Source organism: Muscardinus avellanarius (genome assembly GCF_963383645.1).
Source record: "Muscardinus avellanarius genome assembly, chromosome: 7".
NCBI classification, from domain to species: Eukaryota; Metazoa; Chordata; class Mammalia; order Rodentia; family Gliridae; genus Muscardinus; species Muscardinus avellanarius.
This window is the reverse complement of record NC_137793.1, coordinates 56,286,108-56,304,686: the sequence shown is the minus strand read 5'-3', so window position 1 is coordinate 56,304,686 and position 18,579 is coordinate 56,286,108. Positions and strand designations below refer to the sequence as shown.

The 18,579-nt window shown below is 36.8% G+C and overlaps 1 protein-coding gene across 1 annotated transcript in view; it reads right to left on the bottom strand.

Annotated features, from left to right (window-relative positions):
* BICC1 (BicC family RNA binding protein 1) overlaps nt 1-18,579 on the bottom strand; it is a gene marked incomplete at its 3' end in the record, with an annotated part of 354,822 nt that overhangs the window by 36,918 nt on the left and 299,325 nt on the right. Inside the window, exons 4-6 of the mRNA XM_080698910.1 lie at nt 6,056-6,135; nt 3,226-3,384; nt 150-203 (exon numbers count right to left, since the gene is read on the bottom strand). Of these exons, the coding sequence (XP_080555036.1) occupies nt 150-203; nt 3,226-3,384; nt 6,056-6,135 (293 nt within the window). The remainder of the gene's footprint in view (nt 1-149; nt 204-3,225; nt 3,385-6,055; nt 6,136-18,579) is intronic.

Sequence of the window (18,579 nt, the reverse complement as noted above, 5' to 3'; positions counted from 1 at the left end):
ATAGTTAAAATTTATAAAATGGACACCAAGATGCACATAATAACTTTTGCCACTAATTCCTATTTACTGAAATATGATTGGTTATAAAATGCCTTATAACACAAATATTGCTGACATCAATTTACATTATTTAGGTTATTTATAGTTACCCGAATTCTAACTCGGGCTGATTCTACTCCTGCTGGTAGTCCTGCTATAGATACCTGCAAAAGTAAGAAAATGAAGTTTTATTTCAATAAAAAATTGCTTTGCTAGTTAAGTATATCCTTGCTACTCAAATGTGGTATTGTTTTAGAGCTCTTTATTTTTTCAAATAAATATCCTTTATTAAAGAAAAAGAATAGTTACATTGCATGTACAATAAGAGAAAGGTGATCGCAATACTTGGTGTACAAGTAATTCTGAAGTCATGGGTGTAAAAAACATGAAATATAAAGCAACACAGTAATTTCAATGCAGAAAAGTTGCACTAAAGAGCAAAAGACAACAATCAAAACAATTATTGGAGATTTCAGAGTACTGCTATAAATGCTTGCTCTTAGTATTTTCTTTGTATGTTTAATACTTTAGAATGTTAATTGATTACATTAAAGTATTTTAAGTTTGCAAGAAATGGCAATTACAATGCACTGTGCATAATGTCCATTTAATGTAATGGGGTAAAGCCATCCTTAAGAGCCAAGCACAATGTGCTAGTTAGTGTTTTGCTTTTACCTTTATAATATTGTACAGTGCTAGTAAATGGTGACTCAATTGGCCATTATAATTTTCATTTGCTGAGAACAGCTAAAAAAGTTAGTTTCCTTAGCCCTAACAGGCTTTATTCATGCCTGGAGCCTTCCATTTTTTCATAAACTACATATTATGGTTTCACTTTTGGCAAGATATATAGTACAATGAAAAATTCACCTAGTTCTTGCACTGAATATAAATGATAATATAACATGAAATGTGCATTTTAAACAGATTTTACTTTCCATTTATTTCTTAGAATAGAAAAGGAACTGTGCCTAGTGTGGGAGACCTGACTGAGATTCATCTTAGATGGAGAAGACTGAGAGGACAAGAAGCACCTGCTGTGGGCGGGTGTTGTGTTCTGGTGGTGGCCAGTCTTCAACTTTGCTACAAAGCCTTCTAGTTAAAGCACATCAAGATGAGTCTCTGCTTAATTGCTTTGTAAAATGGAGCAATGGTATGTTTTATTCTATAATTTAAAAGTTTTTTCCTACAAAGTGAGTTTATATTGTTGCCTAAACTACCATGCATGTAAACAGGTTTTTAAAGGTGGGAGGGAATCGTGTGTGTGTGTGTGTGTGTGTGTGTGTGTGTGTGTGTGTGTGTGTGTGTATGCATGCATATGTAGGCATTAAATGTTTGCCTGTTGAGTTATTTCAAAGATATGCTTATTCCAGAGTTTTGCCACAGTAAGTGTAAAACCTAGCATTTGTAGGATTTATTTTTTTAAATTGCAAACTTATAAACATTTATTATCCCACTGTGAGATGCATGTACAGAAAATACCTACGAGGCTGAAAAGTTAAGGAGTCAATGGATATTATTTCACACTGAATCTCAAAGCAGTTGTTTTGAAGCTTGAGGGAAGTTGTTTTGTTTTGCTTTAATTCAGGTACAACTAAGCAGTGCAGCTTGGGGAGTCAGGATGTGTGGCAAAGACCTTGAAAGGTGATATGGAGATGAAAGCAGAAGGTCTAGGTGGTGGTTACCCAGTCCAGTTTTAGAAGGGGAAGTATTTTTACTTGCACATTCTCTGGTTAGTTATCAAAGTGTGAAAGGAGCAGCTATCCTAGCATTCATGATACTAATTATATTTGTGAAACAATAGGGGTAGACTTAACTTCTTCACCTTTGACAGAACCCCCTTGACTGATTGAATTTTTCATTGTACTGTATATCTTGCCAAGTGTTAAACCATAATATGTAGAACTTTTTATTTTTTTGAAGATTTAAAGAAATTTATTAAAAAGATAGAAATACAGAAAATAGAAATACAGAAAACAGTTACAGCCCCATGCCAAAATAGCATGAGGGGGGAGGGTGGCCTGGGCCAACTCACCACTCCCCTGTAGAACTGTTTAAAATAAAGAATTTTAGTCCTCAATCCAGCCCTGTTTAACCAGGATTTGCATTTTAGTAGGACCCTCGGGGTTTATGTCAACTGATCTACATCATGCATTATACTTACCTAGACCCCATAAGGCCATCCTGCTCTGGTTATAATTATTCTTATTCATGGTATTTTTCTCCCTTTAAATTCTTTGAATAACACACACACACACACACACACACACACACACACACACACACACCCTGACATGCAATGATATGGCAATACTCAGTTCTTAAAATATTGAATATCACACCAGCTGGTAAAAAATCAGTTGTCCAACACCCCAGTCTTCCCAGGATCCCCCGAGCCTTCCCATGACCTACCAACTATTGCAACACTCTCACTCTGGGGTGGGGTGGGGGTAGAGGTGCTCTATACTGCCCTCAGGGCTGACGGGCAGGCTATAGCAGCTCTGTGCTATTTTGAATGACACACTTGCCTTTTTTCAGGGGTTTCCATCTATCCCCTTACACATATCCCATGACCACCATTAGGACCTGAAGAGAAAAAGACTACATCTTCTTCATCTTTGTGGCTAACAGTTTCCAAATTTGTAATTAGTTTAGAAAAGAGAACACTTCCAAATAGAACAAATAACATGATCTGTTCTTCAAGAGTTTAAAGTGCTTACATGTGGGCAGGTGAGTTCAAAAAGTATGTAGAAACTCAAGAGAGACATGATTCAGCCAATGTGAGGAAGCTGGGCCCTCATGTAGTGCCCCTCAGAAGGTGAGAGGATACAGCATGAGGACATCTGGGTCTTTAGAGACAGAACCCAAAGGCTTCTGGACTGGCCAAACTTCTAGGCCCTCTCCTAACCGACATGCTCTCTCTCAGCCTTTCCTTAGGGGCTTTACTTTGTCACCATCAAATCCTCCCTTTTTTGACCAACTACTTAGAGGTCAAGCACCTACGCCCTACTTACAGCTCATCCTCAAAAAAGCACAGCACCTTTCTTCTCTTTGTGGGGCTGGTACAGTCTATACTGCATGCCATCGGCAGGATTACTTTTTGCTTTCATCTCTCAAATAAGGTGCACATACTGAAATTAAGACTGTAATTCATTCCATCAAAGTTCTCATGGAAAGAGGAATCACCTGGTTGCTTTTTTCTGCTTGGTTATTTCTGTTGGAATCTGGAAAGTGGATGTGGCATCCTGTTTCTTCCATCACCTTTTTAATATTGTTGCCACCTTTGCCAATCACATGTGAGTGCTCCGTGTGGGACACATCCATCTTCAATGTGACACGATTGCTCTATGCAGATATAATGCATTACTTCATGAGGCATGAAAGAGGAAGGAACAACACCCAAAATACTTTGCCCTTAATGTTTTTTTAGTATTAACAAGAAATGACCCAGTGGGAAAGCTTAGATTTCTTAATAAAATAATCTCAATTTAAAAATATTTAATTTTAGCCAGGCATAGAGTGCACATTGTAATCCCAGCATTTGGGAGGCTAAGACAGGAGAATCCTCCTGTGTCTCAGGATCTCAGGAGCATGGTTTGCAGGCAGCCTCAGCTACTTAGTGAGGCCCTTTGCAACTCAGTGAGACTCTGTTTCAAAATAAATAAAAAATAGGGCTGGAGGTCTAGCTCAGAGGTAGAATGCCCCTAGGTTCCATTCCCAGTTCCACAAAAAATCAGTTTCTATAAATTTCTCTTTGGTTATTAAAATTCATTTTAAGACAAATTTGTCAGAATAAACAGAAATGTTCTTTATGAACACAAGTTTTTGGTAAGTAGTCTTCAAAAAAAGTCAGTTACAATTACAAATAAATTACTTTTTCCTTTAAAAAACATTATTCATGAAATATTTCATTCAAATAACTAAGTATAGATGAAAACATAATAACAAAATTAAAGATGTAGGGGTGCTGGAAAGCGGGCTGGAAGAAGCGCTTTCCCCCTAGTATTAGAAGTTAACTAGAGAAGTCTTCTTCCATATTAGGATTAGAAATAAGGTATTAAAATATAGAGTTAAGATATAGAAGTAAGGTAGGATTGGAAATAGAATGGAGATCCATAAGCCCAGCTGCCCAGGTTGCAGGATTCAAGGACGAGGGTAGGGGACCCACAAGGTCAAAGCCTCTAATCTCCAGCTTGCTGGCCAAGGTCTTTGTAAATGGGACCCCATCCCCATATCTCTGAGCTAGATCAGTAAACAAGGCCAGGCTAATCTGCTCTCCAGGCAGATTATTCAGTGCAGTTTTTTTTTCTTGTTTGGGGTCGTTTTGGGTTTTGTTATGGGTTGGGGGAAAGTGTGTCCGGGACCCTAGCAGGGGTCCCCGGGGAACGGTTTCCACAAACCATATTCTCCCAATCCGTAACATTGAAGGACTATGCAACCAAGATGACAGACAACTAGAAATAAAAATAAAGCTTAAAACTGTGAATAAGGAAGTATTTATAAGTGTTGTTTCTACAACTACTATGTTGTAGTATGTCCAACTTTAGAAAATGCATCTGCTACTCTTGTTGGCAGAAAGAAGGGTGGGGAAACAATCACAAAGCCTAAACCTTTGGCAGAAGAATGGCTCACATAACTGAATACAGAGATTAATTGAAGCGAAATGCAACATTCCAGGACATGAAAAAATACAGTGCTCATATTGTAATCTGTGTATTTAATTTTGGGAAACTGAGTATTGTAAAACTATAAAGAACACCATGAAATCATTCTCATTTACAAAACTATTACTGCATTTACACAGTCTTTAACAAGTAAAATTAAAATGTCTAAGTATAGCTGGGTATGGTGGCACAGGACTATAATCCGAGTACTCAAGAGGCTGAGACAGGATGTTTATGGGTTCAAGGTCTGTCTCAGCAACCCTTTTAGTGAAACTTTTAGTGAAACTCTGCTTTAAAATGAAAATAAAATAGGGCTGAAGGTTCAGAGGTAGAATGCCCCTAGGTTCAATCCCCAGTTTGGGGGTGGAGAGGGAGGGAGGGAGGGAAGAGGAGAGGAGAAGAGAGGAGAGAGAAATATTAACTTCTATCCATTAAATATTTTAAAAACTTAATTCTGTCAGTTTAACTTTTGAAATACAGTAAAATGTTTTTTGGGGAATATTCCAAAATAATTTAACAATTATGTTAATTATGATTAATTTTATGGTGCTGGGGATTGAACTGATAATCTTAAAGCATTCTTAAAACATTTTTAATGGAACAATAACAAAAAGAAACAGAAAAGAAGAGGAGAAAGAGGTCAGAGATCATTTCAATAAAACAGCAAGTAGAAAAAAAAGTGATTAAGAACCTGAAGCCTGGATTTGAATCCCACCTCCCCACTTACCAGCACTGGGATTCTGAGCAGATTAATATCTCTGTGTTTCATTATAAAAATTAAACTAATATTGTAACATGTATAGGGCTTAGCAAAGGACCTGGCAAAGTATAAATGAACTCAAGGTAAGTAGATTCTCACAAATGAGTAAAAATTTTCATGTTCTCTATACACACACTGGCAGTGGGAGAGAGAACACAATTGTCAAGCATGCACACCAGTTTTACACCATCACATGATGAACATAGAGCTACAGAGTTCACTGTGGTCACCCACTGGCATGATAAAGGCCAATATGCTAATTTCTACATCTTTATTACTTACACTACACTAACTAGCCCCAAGGTCTATTTGTGAAGATGGTATATATGTACACCTATCCATATGCAAAAATATATGTGCATATATAAATACCACATGTATATATATGTGTACATATAAGTACTGTTCAATTGCCCGGCATGAGCAAATATACTCAAATATTAAATAAAACTTCCCATCCACTGTGCTTATTTTAAGACTCAACATTACATTCTCCTGGTTTTTCTTCTCCAACTGGTTCTTTCATAAAAGCATGAAGTAGCCCTTGTATAGACAAGGTTCTGATATCTGAGAGTCCTTAACATTCACTTACTTTTGTGTCTAAGACAGACATGATCATTTCCTTGGCTTCTTTAACATCTTCTTTCTTTCCAGAAACCTTAATATGGGGATCTGTAAGAAATCAGAAACATAGGCTCATAGGAAATTCTCCAACTTTCTCAAATTATGTTTTAAAATTGATGTTACAACATAAGAAATAAGGTTTGACAATAAAAACAAGCATGTACATTTATTTGTACACTTATTTATGGCCTTTTCTTTCTGAAAACTGGCTAAGCCATTTACCTTTTTTGCAAAATAAGTATATAATTGCAAAATAAATACAAATTATTTTTAAAATAAGTGAGGCTTCTATAAATTTGACATATTGAATTATTGTGATATTCCAGGTTTTATTCTAATGGTTTAAATACATTTATTTAATCCACACCTAATCACACTTATTTAATCAAAGCTTTGTGATTTTCTTTAAACAGGGGAAAGTAAGGCACAAAGTGGTTAAGTAACTTGCTCCAGAAAACCACTGAGAAACTTAGTCATTATAACCCAAAGTCTCCCCAGCCTAGATCCATACTTTAAGTATGTATGTATGTATGTATGTATGTATGTATGTATGTATGTATTTGTGGTATTGGGGATGGAACCCAGGGGCTTTCTACCTTTGGATTATACTCCCAGACCTTTATTTGGAAACAGAGTCTCACTAAGTTGCTGAGAGCCTCACTCAGTAGCTGAGGCTGGCTTCGAACCTGTGCGATCCTCCTGTCAGCCTCCCAAGTGCTGGGATTACAAGTGTGTGCCACCATGCCCGACTAAATTATGTAATAATTTAAAAGACATCCTCAGCAGGGCATGGTTGCGCATGCTTGTAATCCTAGTACTTGAGAGGCTGAGACAGAAGGATTATGGTTCGAGGAGAGCCTCAGCTACTTAGTGAGGCCCTCTGCAACTTAGTAAGACCCTGTTTCAAAATAAAGAATAAAAAATAGGAATGCAGGTGTAGCTCGGAAATAGAATGCCCCTGGGTTCAATCTCTGGTACCGTAAAAAAAGAAAGAAGAAGAAGAAGGAGAAGGAGAAGAAGGAGAAGGAGAGGGAGAGGGAGAGGGAGAGGAGGAGGAAGAATAAGAAGAAGAAGGAGGAGGAGGAGGAGGAGGAGGAGGAGGAGGAGGAGGAGGAGACATCCTCACAAATCAGGCTTAATAGAAAATTTTTAATTTTGATTCAGAAATACTTACTATTTATCCAGAATTCTTACTGAATGACTAATATATACATATGTTATTTATTACTAAATAGTATATAGGAAAGCATTCATTCATTCAACAAATATTTGCTGAATATCTGTCATCTCCATACAGTACCTGGGAAAAATCAATGAAGAAAAGAGACCTTGTCCTTGCGCAGAGAGGCAACAGGAACCAAATAAATTACTGAACATATTAAAATACTTTCTTAAAACCAGGTACACACAGGACCAGGAGGGTAAAGTCATGGTTAACAAGAGGGCCCATGAAGCTTCAGAGGCAGAAAGGCTCTGGCCTTTGAGACAGAGTCCCAGCAGCTGGGCCTCCCTGGAGTTTGAGGCCCCCCTCTCCCATGTCTACTGGTTGCACTCTTGGCCTCAGACACTTCTTATCTGGTATTTAATCCCCTTCTTTGACATATGCCTGGTCAAGGGAACTCTGAAAAGATCAAAGACCTTAAGATGGTTCAAAACTTTCTCAAATGCTTAAATATCAAGAGTTCATTTCAAGAGGCTTCTGAAAGTAGGTAACAAGGTACTGAGAGGCCCAACAGGTTGGGAAAACTCCGAGGGAAGGGCACCTCCACACGGCCTGCTTCTCCCCCATCCTAACAAGGACAGAGTTGGCCTTTTTTCTGTAATATGTTAGCTTTACCCATATGTGCACAATTCTCAGAATGTCCATTCTAAATTCTCCAGCCAATATTTACATAAATAACTGTCTACATTCAAAATTTCAGTCTCAACTCTCCTTAGCTTGGGTTTGGGTTTCTGCTGGCAGATATTGACTTTATATTGAAAACACTCACCACTTCCAGCCCACCGTGGGAGGAGAACTCAGTGTCTCCCAGACCCTCACTGAGAATCAGACTCACTTTAGCACTTGCTAAAACACAGGTTATTAGAGGACCCCATGATCGGCGTCTTACTGGTTTCTCAAATGATTTTTATATTAAGGACATAAAACAGGAGATTAAAACATATGAGAATTTAAATTGTAATTTCTAGGTCTAATACATATATGTAATCTCATGTGTCTAATACATATGATAAAATGCTTCTACAGGATACAAATATTTTTTACACACACACACACACACACACACACACACACACACACACACACACATGCTCCAATAACCTATAAATCTATCACTTTATAAACTGGATAGTCACATTAAAATTCCTCTGCAACTGTGGAGGGATAGGGAGCCTCAGGCCCAATTTAAGGAAGAATTTTACTGTTTACCATCTTAGCATCCACAGAACACAGAATAAGCATTTAAAAAAAGCAAATGCTTCAAGACTATTTCAAAGTGAAAGAGCACCATCTAGTGATAAGAAAGCAAATTACCAAGGGACACAGACATACTGGTAGTCAACAAAACATAAACAAAATAGTATCCAAGACTTGAATTAGTATTTTTTTGAAAGTGGTTCTTTAGTCCAGATTAATACAGATAGAGAAAGACTAAAGTGAAAAAATTCTGGTATGCATTACTTATATGGACAGTGGCATAGTTTTCAGTACCTTTAATCCTCATTTAAGAGGTATCATAGGATGTGCTCTTAATTTAGGTTAAACTCAAGTTGCTCATTTCAAGAACTGAAATACAATGCCTATTGAAATTTACAGATCAAACTTGTCTGTAATACCATAAGGGACTAATTTAATTCATATCCATTCTGAAAATAATTGATCAGAAAAAGAAATGTCAAAGTATTAACCATATTAAAAAACATAAAAATGGAGGAAAATGCCAGCTAGCTAGGAAGAGTGTTAAAAGATGTTTAGTGATATAGGGGGAAAGTATATAGCTTTACTTTCATAAAATTAATTACTTTGAAGGATAACTTCAATTTAGGCATAACATTTGGAGACATTTACTTAAAAATAATATTCACTATTTTATAACTAACCCTTAATATTCCTGGACACAAGGATCATATCTTATTTGATTGTGTAATACACAGTGTCAAATAAGTGGTAGATACTCATCACAGTGCTACTGAATGAATTGATGGCTCCCATACCATAGGACATAGCTAAAGATAGAGAGGAAGGAGATGGAAGTCTGCAGGAAGAGTCTCATCCTCATATTCAAGATGACTATCTGTCCTACATGTCCCAAAACAATTTTGACTTCAGATATTCTGATCATAGTACCCGTTCAATATTTAATAGACATTTTTTGTTTGTAGGTCCCTGCCCCACCCACTGTTCACATCTCTCTGGTGTCATCCCATGGAAGAGAGGACACCTAATGGAAACCCAACCTTTACTAAGTCATATGAAATGGTCAAAGACATGCATGTGAAATGAATATTTTATGTGTGCATACTACAAAAGAGAAAAAATGTATCCTTTTGTATAGCTAAACCTTTTTATAAAAGGGTTATGACTTCGAGCTGGAAATTCATTAAGTATTTGACATAGTAATAACTGCTTTTTAAAGAATACCTGGAAAAGACCACATTTTCAGTAAAACTAAATATTTATTTTTTTAATTTTTATTTTTTATAAGTGGAACATATTGAGAGTGGTGTACATTACATTGTGCTTCATTCCGTTCCCCCTCCTTTTCCCTCTCCTCCCAATAGAGAGTGTCCAGGTTAATCATGTTGTATTTATGCTATTATACATATTCATATGCAGCTCCTCCATTGAACAACCTCAGCTTTCTTCCTCTCCTATCCTTCCATTCAAGGCTCAGTGGTTACTTCCTCATATGTTTTCCAAAACTAAATATTTAAAAGAACTAAAATATTTTTGTGAACCCAAGGAAAGTTTAGTTATGGTTTTAAAAAGATTATTTCTTGGTAGTCTGGTTTCTATTCTCTGGTTTTCCATCCCTGAAAACATTCTCATCCCTGAAAACATTAGTGAATTCTATTGCTTTTTCTTACTTTCCTCAACTCTAAGCCTCCTTCTCCCTTCATTTCTTTCCCATAGAAAAACATACATAAAATACTTAGGTCAGCTCTTTGCAATTACTGCACTATGGAAAGTAATGTACTATTGACAGATGATAAATTTAAGCCAACAGTCTTTCACCAATAATCGGTTTGTAGCTACCTTCTTGTCTCCGTAATGGAGTGCTGCTGAGCAAAAGATTCAACCCCCCAAATTAAAAACCTTTCATTCTCAGCATGTTATTTTAGGGAAAGAAAGCAACAGAAAACTTCTTGTTTTGACTGATTCCCCTTTTCCACTCACAACACCCCAAAATAAAAGTTACCCTATTAGAGTTGCACTTTTGTTAATGGGAAAAAGTCTTACATCAAGGTCCTGAGATAAGGATGGCTTTGGTACATTTTATGTACATAAACAAAATATCAAAATAGCCTTGAATCCATAAAGAAAAAAATCAGTGGGCCGAATTCACTTTTTTTGGCTTGAGCTCCTTCCAATTTAAGACTAATTTCTTCCTGAAGAAACAGCCTTTATCACTGTGTAATCAACAGAGATATTAGCTGAGGCCTGGATCTGTTGGTCCCTGCCACCAACAATAGAAAGTAGTTGCAAACTGTTAATGGCCAATTTTTTAAAGTCAATTTAAGTATACCTTATCTGAAATTCTTTGGACTAGAAATGCTTCAAATTTGTTTCTTTTAGATTTGGAAATATCTACATATATCTAATGAGATATCTTGGGCAGAGGATCCAAGTCTGAACACAAAATTCATTTATTTTTCATATAGAAGTTGTGCACATCACCTAAAGATATATTTTTCATTTATTTTAGCATGACTATGTTTTGACTCCAGCTACCACGAGGTCAGGTCAGGTATGGAATTTTCCACTTGTGGAGTCATGTCAAAGGTTAAAAAGTTTTGAATTGTAGAGTACCTTAGATTTTGAATTTTTGGCATAAGGATGCTTCATCTGTATCAGCAAGACTGTGAGCATTTGGCTTAGGATTTCTGTCAAATAGTCAATATATATAAAATCACAGAAAAAGCCTCAGACTGCCTACGGGCACTGGCTGACTTGGAATCTTACAGGGGAAATCCAGGAACAGCCAGCATACAGGAACACAATGTGTTAATTTTGAATGGCTTTTACTCCAGGCTACAGATTTTGTTCATGTCATCGTGAAAATATGTGGACTCCACATTCAATCCCAAGTTAGCCATTAACAAGCTCTGTTACCTTCCAAGAGCCAATGAATCTGTGGAACAGTTTCTCTTTAAAAAAAATCGGTCACTTCCTTATAAATCTAAATTTAAATTTCTTTGATATAAAGCAGTACTATAAAGTTCTTAAACAAAATCAAACAAACCTGATGAACTTTATTTTATGGTTTTAGGGTGTCATCATATATAGCTCATCTAAAAGCTAAAACATTTCCAAGAAATTTAAGTTGTGGGCAGTAAGCACAGACGTGTCTGACATCATGCTCTGCTTCTGGATGGATGAAGAGCAGCCTCGAAACCTCAGTGACAGATGACTACTGGCTTTGGAGACAGTGGCTTGGCTTTTTCTTCCTTTCTGCACACTCAAAGAATGTGTGATTTTGTATCAAAGTGGATGAAAAGCAGTGGGTGCCCCACTGGCATTTCCTGAACAATGTGCTTTTAGACACACACAAAAATGTGTTGACAACCCCATAAGGAGACAGAGTTCTCCTTCAGACCCTTCTTGAGCCAAGTCGCAGCTCAGGATTGGACACCATCTATGATGTCTGCTATGTTGATCACTTTCTCTTTAGGTTGGCAGGGGAACCATCATCACTTTGGTGATCAGCAAAAGTGAATTCAACTCCTGGGCAACTGGCCATTCCCCATTATTTTACTGTGAAACAAATAAGGTTCCCCCTGGCCTCTTGGGAAACGAAATTTCTTTTTGAATAAAAACTTTATGGGTATCGAACAACTTACCACTATCACATCTTTTACATGAAGATATATGCTTTAACCAAGAGATGGGAAAAACTGATTAAAAATGATCGGAAATGATTTTAAAAGAATGAAATAAGATAATAAGAAGCCAATGTGCTTCTAGCTTATTGTGTAGTCAGTAGTAAAAAGTCCACATTTTGTCCAAGGAGTGGTCTTGGACAACACGAATTCCAGTAACCTGAGTTAGAACAAAAGGGCACCCAAGGTGTGGGGGATGGAACAGCTCAATCTATATGCACTGCAGGCAATATGTTGGGGAGCTATAACATTGAGATGATATAATTGGAATAAAGAGACAAGGAAATAAACTGCTATATATATTCCTTAAATCAACTACATATAATGAGGTAACAAACAATCCCCATTTCTCTTGTTCTAGAACAGAATATCATTATCATAAGAAAGGACATAAACCGCTATGTAATTATGAATGTATTTTAAATTAAAAAAGCTAGTCTTCATAAGAATAATGTTTCCACTGGTATCCACAATCAGTCTAAATATCAGAAGGCACCATGACAACTTCCCAGCAAAATGCATTTGGCAGAATGAAACTTAATACTCAACAAAAGCAAGTATATTCTTGATATGAAAATGACATAAGTAAATCAAAAGAAAGTATCATAAGTTCTACAAGACATTTTTCAGCTCAGTTGGCCATGATTAGAGATGAGGTATACTTATACTACAGGAATGACCACTTCAGGTGGGTTCTATCTGAATAAAAGGAAAGGGTGGGAGGTAGATGGGTCCTACATTGAATAGAAAAGAGTTACCAGTAGGGAAAACCCAAGTGTAGCTGGAAGATAACTGAGGCCTTTTTACTGATAAAATGCCAGATTTCCAATATAATCAGCAATAAAATACTTCAAAATAGAATGAGGTAATTAATGCACACATAATTGTTCTCCTTTGACCTTTCAACTGCAGGAAAAAATAAGGTGTAAAGGAGGGACGAGGGAAATTGTACATATGCTTCTTCTCTGTTAAAATTCCTATGTGACTTATCAAAGTTGTTTAATCAGAAACAGTTACAGAGACTCAGCAAAAACCTATCTTAGAAAAGAACAAAAATGCAAAGTATGAAGCAAAAATCAAGGCATACCAGAAAAAATAATCAGGAACAGATGTACTTAAGGAGTGTAAGAATTAAAAAAGAATAAACAACCTTATCTTATAAACCACTTTCTTTTACACAGTGTAAACTAATCTCCAAGTCTAACCTCAGAGTTGCTGTTCAGGTGGAAGAAGGGCATTTAAAAGTCCCAAATGCAAAAGAAATTTAGCTTTGGAACACAAAGAGTGGAAAAAGAGAATTACAAAGCCTAGCTCAATTAGCTTCCTGCTGCCTTTTGGCATCAAAGCACTATATTCCACAGATAAAGAGGATTCTGGGAAGGAGAAGGAGTAGAACTAAGTGCCAGGAAGAAATCTGTAATCCTTGGAACTATTTGTAAATGACAACTACGCAGAAAACCAGGTACTGCTAGGTCCCTGCAGGGAGGTCATTCACATGCAGTAGGGGCAGGCAACTTTGTGACAATGGAATAAAGCACAAACAATACCACATGATAAAAACAGTGATGCAGGACCCAGGATGAAGAAGTAAATAGAAAAAAGAGAGCTAAACTGAATACTGGTCCTCCAAAATGGCAGTAGCATCTAAGTCTGATACTAAATGAAGGAGGGATCATTGTTAAGTGGGAGTAGTAGAACGTGCCAGGACAAAGCATCCCCAGGAAACTGTACTGAGATAAATGCAAGTTATGCATAAATTTCTAAGAGCCAGAAGTGACTAATCTTCATTTCTCCCTCCAAGGAATACTGATGTTCACAGTGCACATGACAGGTCCCAGAGGTATTGCTTGTGGTGTAAACCCAAAGCACTGTCATCTGTAGCCAAGACAAACTGTTCCTTTTTACAACAGCTGGGGCTATTCATGAAACATCTTAACACACAACTGTTGGTTGCCATTACAAGATTAGCCTCCATGTATTTTAGAGTTCACACACATGAAACTATAGGAAAGCCCCGTAAATAAAGAACATGACCACATCATACCCTGCACCTTTCTCAGATCTAGTGAGAAAGTTTTTATAGTACTATGAAGAAGAGCTAATTATGGGTTCAACTGACTCTGTATGTTAAAGATTGTATTTCAAGTTTGTTCATGATCTCATGAAAGTTGAAAAATTTCACAAAAAACAAAATGCCTAATGTTGGGTAAATGGGCCTTAAAGAAAAAAAACCTATAATTTGAAAAAAACCCACCTATTTTCCAATCTCTTCTTATTCTCACTCTCTACAGAGTAACTGAAGAGCTGTTATAGGCTTTTTTTTTTAAATGAAGCTACATGTTCTGCCAACAATATTCCCATGTTTCTCTCCAACTTATATTACTTGTTTTCTCGTACTGTTAGATAACTGATTCTGCTTAGTAGGAACCAAGAGTCTTCATCTCTCAGGCTTAAGAGATGAATTTCTTGGGGGGATGTATAATTTACAATGTCAAATAACTTCAAATCAATCCTTAGTTTTTCTTAATATCTAAGGTTTCCTTGAAACCTAGTAATTTAGTAATTTCTAAGTCACAATTCACCAAAAATTTATCCAGATGTACTATTCCTGCTTAAATACATTTTTATTTGTTTATTTTACAGTGCTGGGGATTGAATCTAGGACCTTAGGGATACCAGATAAGTGCTCTATCACTGAGTTCTTTTCCAAAATCTATGTATGGTAGATTAAATAATAAAAAATTTTAGTTCAGTGTATTAAAACTAGCTTCTCCTCTGAAAGCAAGAAGGGATTTCTTTTAAAAAAAAATTAGAGAGCATAAAAGTCATCTGCTAAAGGTAATCAATTAGTACTGGGGATTGAACCCAGGGGCATTCTGCCTCTGAACTACACCCCAGCCCTATTTTTTATTCTTTATTTTGAAACAGTGTCTCACTAAGTTGCAGAGAGCCCCACTAAGTAGCTGAGGCTGGCTGTGAACCTGCTATCCTCCTGTCTCAGCTTCCCAAGTACTAGGATTATAAGCATGTGCCACTAGTCTGGCTTGTCCCATTCTCTCTAATAAGAAAAATGACCCTCTTAAATAACATTTTTCTATACATAGAGCTCCTATAAATTAGAATAAAACAAAAAATGTTCCAAAGGAGAAATGGGCAAAAGATGAATAAGTAATTCAATATAAAATAGTAAGCAAATATATAAAGTTCAATTTTAATAATTTCTTTAAGTTGAGAATAGATTTCAAATTTATAATTTCAACAAAACATAGTTAATTCATATGACACTCTTGGTGAAAGTAAATATTGGTGTAAAATGACTGGAAAGCATCTTGAAAGTATTAATGAAGGATCATACTCACATAGCTCAAAATTTCATTTTAAGAATCCTCACATATTCAGGAAAACAACTTAATTGGAATCGAAGCCTGCCGTGAGGCAAGGCCGGTGTTGGGGCCTCCGAGTTCAGGATCAGAGCCAGCTGGTGCATTAGGCCAGTGCCGAAGCCAGCGAAGCTGGGATTGGAGCCTGCTGCGAGGCAAGGCTGGCGCTGAGGCTTCCAAGGCTGGGATCGGAGCCTGCCGAGGGGTTAGGCCAGTGCCGGGGCCATTGAGGCCGGGATCGGAGCCTGTTGTGAGGCAAGACCGGTGCTGGGGCCTCCAAGGCCTGGATAGGAGCCTGCCGAGGGGTTAGGCCAGTGCCGGGGCCAGCGAAGCCTGCATTGGAGCCTGCCGAAGGGTGAGGTCAGTCCTCGGGCCAATGAGGCTGGGATTGGAGCCTGCCGTGAGGCAAGGCCGCTATTGAGGCCTCCGAGGCAGGGATCGGCGCCAGCTGAGGGGTTAGGCTGGTGCCGTGGCCAGCAAGGTCGGGATCGGAGCCTGCCATGAGGCAAGACTGGTGCTGGGACCTACGAGGCCGGGATCAGTGATGACTTCTAAGTAATAGAGTCACAGGTAGTTTTTATTTTATGCTTCAAGCTCTTCTGTATTTTCAATTGTGAACATTTATAATGTGGAAGAAATATTCAGAATTTAAAAGATCTACACTAATAGTCTGAGATCAATTTAGTCAAATTAAATCCTTTACTTTAAAAAAATTATTTAAGTCAGAGCTTTGTATTTTTAAAATACAATGTTTCAAGAAGAAATTCCTTAAAAATCGAGAACTTTAAATCTTACTGACAATGGTAGCAATGCTTTCTCAACTTTCTAGAAAGTAGAGTTCCTTCTTTCTCAGTGACAAGCTTTTTGCCATACAGATTTTCAATTCTCTCTTTTTATTTGTTATGCCATTACTCTTCTTGTCTAACATAGTTTTGTTTCAAATACAGAATTCCCCAATGAAACTGGAACAAGAATATTCAAAGATGGGGTTAACTGCCACTTTAATACACATGGTTAGAACAAGGTCCAAATAGTTGGTGAAGGCCCTGTATTTATGGCCATCAGAATTTCACCACCTGGAATTCTTTCAAACATTTATGGCTATGTCTCTTTCTTCAGTAATGGTTTCCAAAATAAATGGAAAGAAGGGCAATCCTGGTAGTAGATGTATAAATGCTCTTTCTTTAAGGAATTAAAAAAAACTTTAAAAACATTATTTCCTTCCTTGTCCTTTAAGAAAGGACACTTAGAAAAGCAATATTTATGTATCCCTCTCAGGGTATGATTAAACCACCTATTAATACAAGTGAATAATAACTTCACAGGACAGTGCCCTCATAAGAAATGGTTTAATTAACATGACAACTAAAAAGACCATTTCTTTGTTTCCTTGACAAAGAAGTCCAAGAGTTGGCTATGGTGCATGGTTATCCTCTGCTAGCCTGGGCCACAGGGACATTCTATTTTTTGCTCTGCCCCACTTTCTTCTCTGGAGGCAGAACCAACATCTCTGTCAGGAGCTGTGTTTATTTATAATGGCACAGAGTAGTCTCTTGTTACAGGTTTCTTCTGCACTGGGCTCCCACAATGCCTTGCTCCCTCTTTACCTCTCCAGCCAAGGAAGACTAAGGGCTTCCAGCTGTTGACAGGTTTTGTTTTATTTTGTGCCTCATCATTTATTACTATCCATTTGCTTGAGTCCTTAACCCTGTCTACTTGGTGATTTTGGATGCTCCTTGATAAATGTAACTAAGCATCCTCTTAGTTAGAGCTTCTCACTTAAGTAATTTGCAGCTACTTCTGTTTTCTGCAGTCCAAGACTGACATATACCTTTTCTACTAATTCCTTCTCTTGAGAAGGTGTGTAAGGGAGAATGGGTGGTACATTCAGTAAATTTGCTCATCTCCTTTCTCCACAAAAGCATAGCTTTTACATTGGCTTTACATAGTCTATGCTTTACATAAGCTAACAAAAATATTCCTGAGGTCTTAGTTACTTCTTTGAAATGTTAAGATTTTTTCCAACTTTATTGTGCAATAAAAGTACATGTCACAACTACAGCAGAGACCACTAATGCAATTTATTCTACTTTCTCTATCTTTCCCTTCCTAAATCCTTCCTTTCCTCCAAGGCTAGGCAAATACTTTTCTTTATGTGATCATGTCATTACTAAAACTATCTTGGTGGTTTTGGATGTTCCTTGACAAATGTAATGTTTATAGGACCCTTTAAGAAATATGTGAGGACTCATCAGTATTTTTACATTTTTTTAGTATTTTCTTGGATTACATACAATTTTTACCTCTAAAGGCATTTGTTTATATGATTCATCCAAAAATTATTATTTTATATACCTACAAACATCTTTTTTGTGTGTGTGTCCAAATTCAAATTTACTAAAGTAAAATTTTAGTCACTATTGAATCAGTCAGTTTATTACTGGGGGGAGACCTCCTAGATTATCTTTGTGGAACTTGTAAATCTACCTGTAATTGCATTCAAAGATTGTCATGTGTGTATTGATGTATTTTCTGAGTTTATCTACATGCTCGAAAACTAAATCTATAAAGACATTAGTAAAAACACACCTTGAAATACTTCTAGGATTCATTTTGGGTCTGGCATTACTGCAAGGTGGTATTTTCTTCTGTTTTAAAATTTTCAACAATTTCTAATATAATCTCAGCAATTATATTTAAACATGGATGCTGACCAATAAGATGACACTAAATTTGAATTCACATTACTCTTTTTCAATTATTTTAAGAGACACAAGAGAAAATAGTAAGAAAGAGCAAGAATGAAAGGTTTGTGAGAGAGGCCACAACTGAATCACGTTATTTAACTTTTATTTATTTATTTTTTTTACAAACTTTAAAGACTTCCTTGGAGTAAAAAAAATGTACAACCTTTATCCTTTCTGCCACTTGTAGAACTAGATCTTTATATAAAATCTAGTTTTAGAATCTATGTTAACTCATAGAATTATATTAAAAAACAAAACAAAAC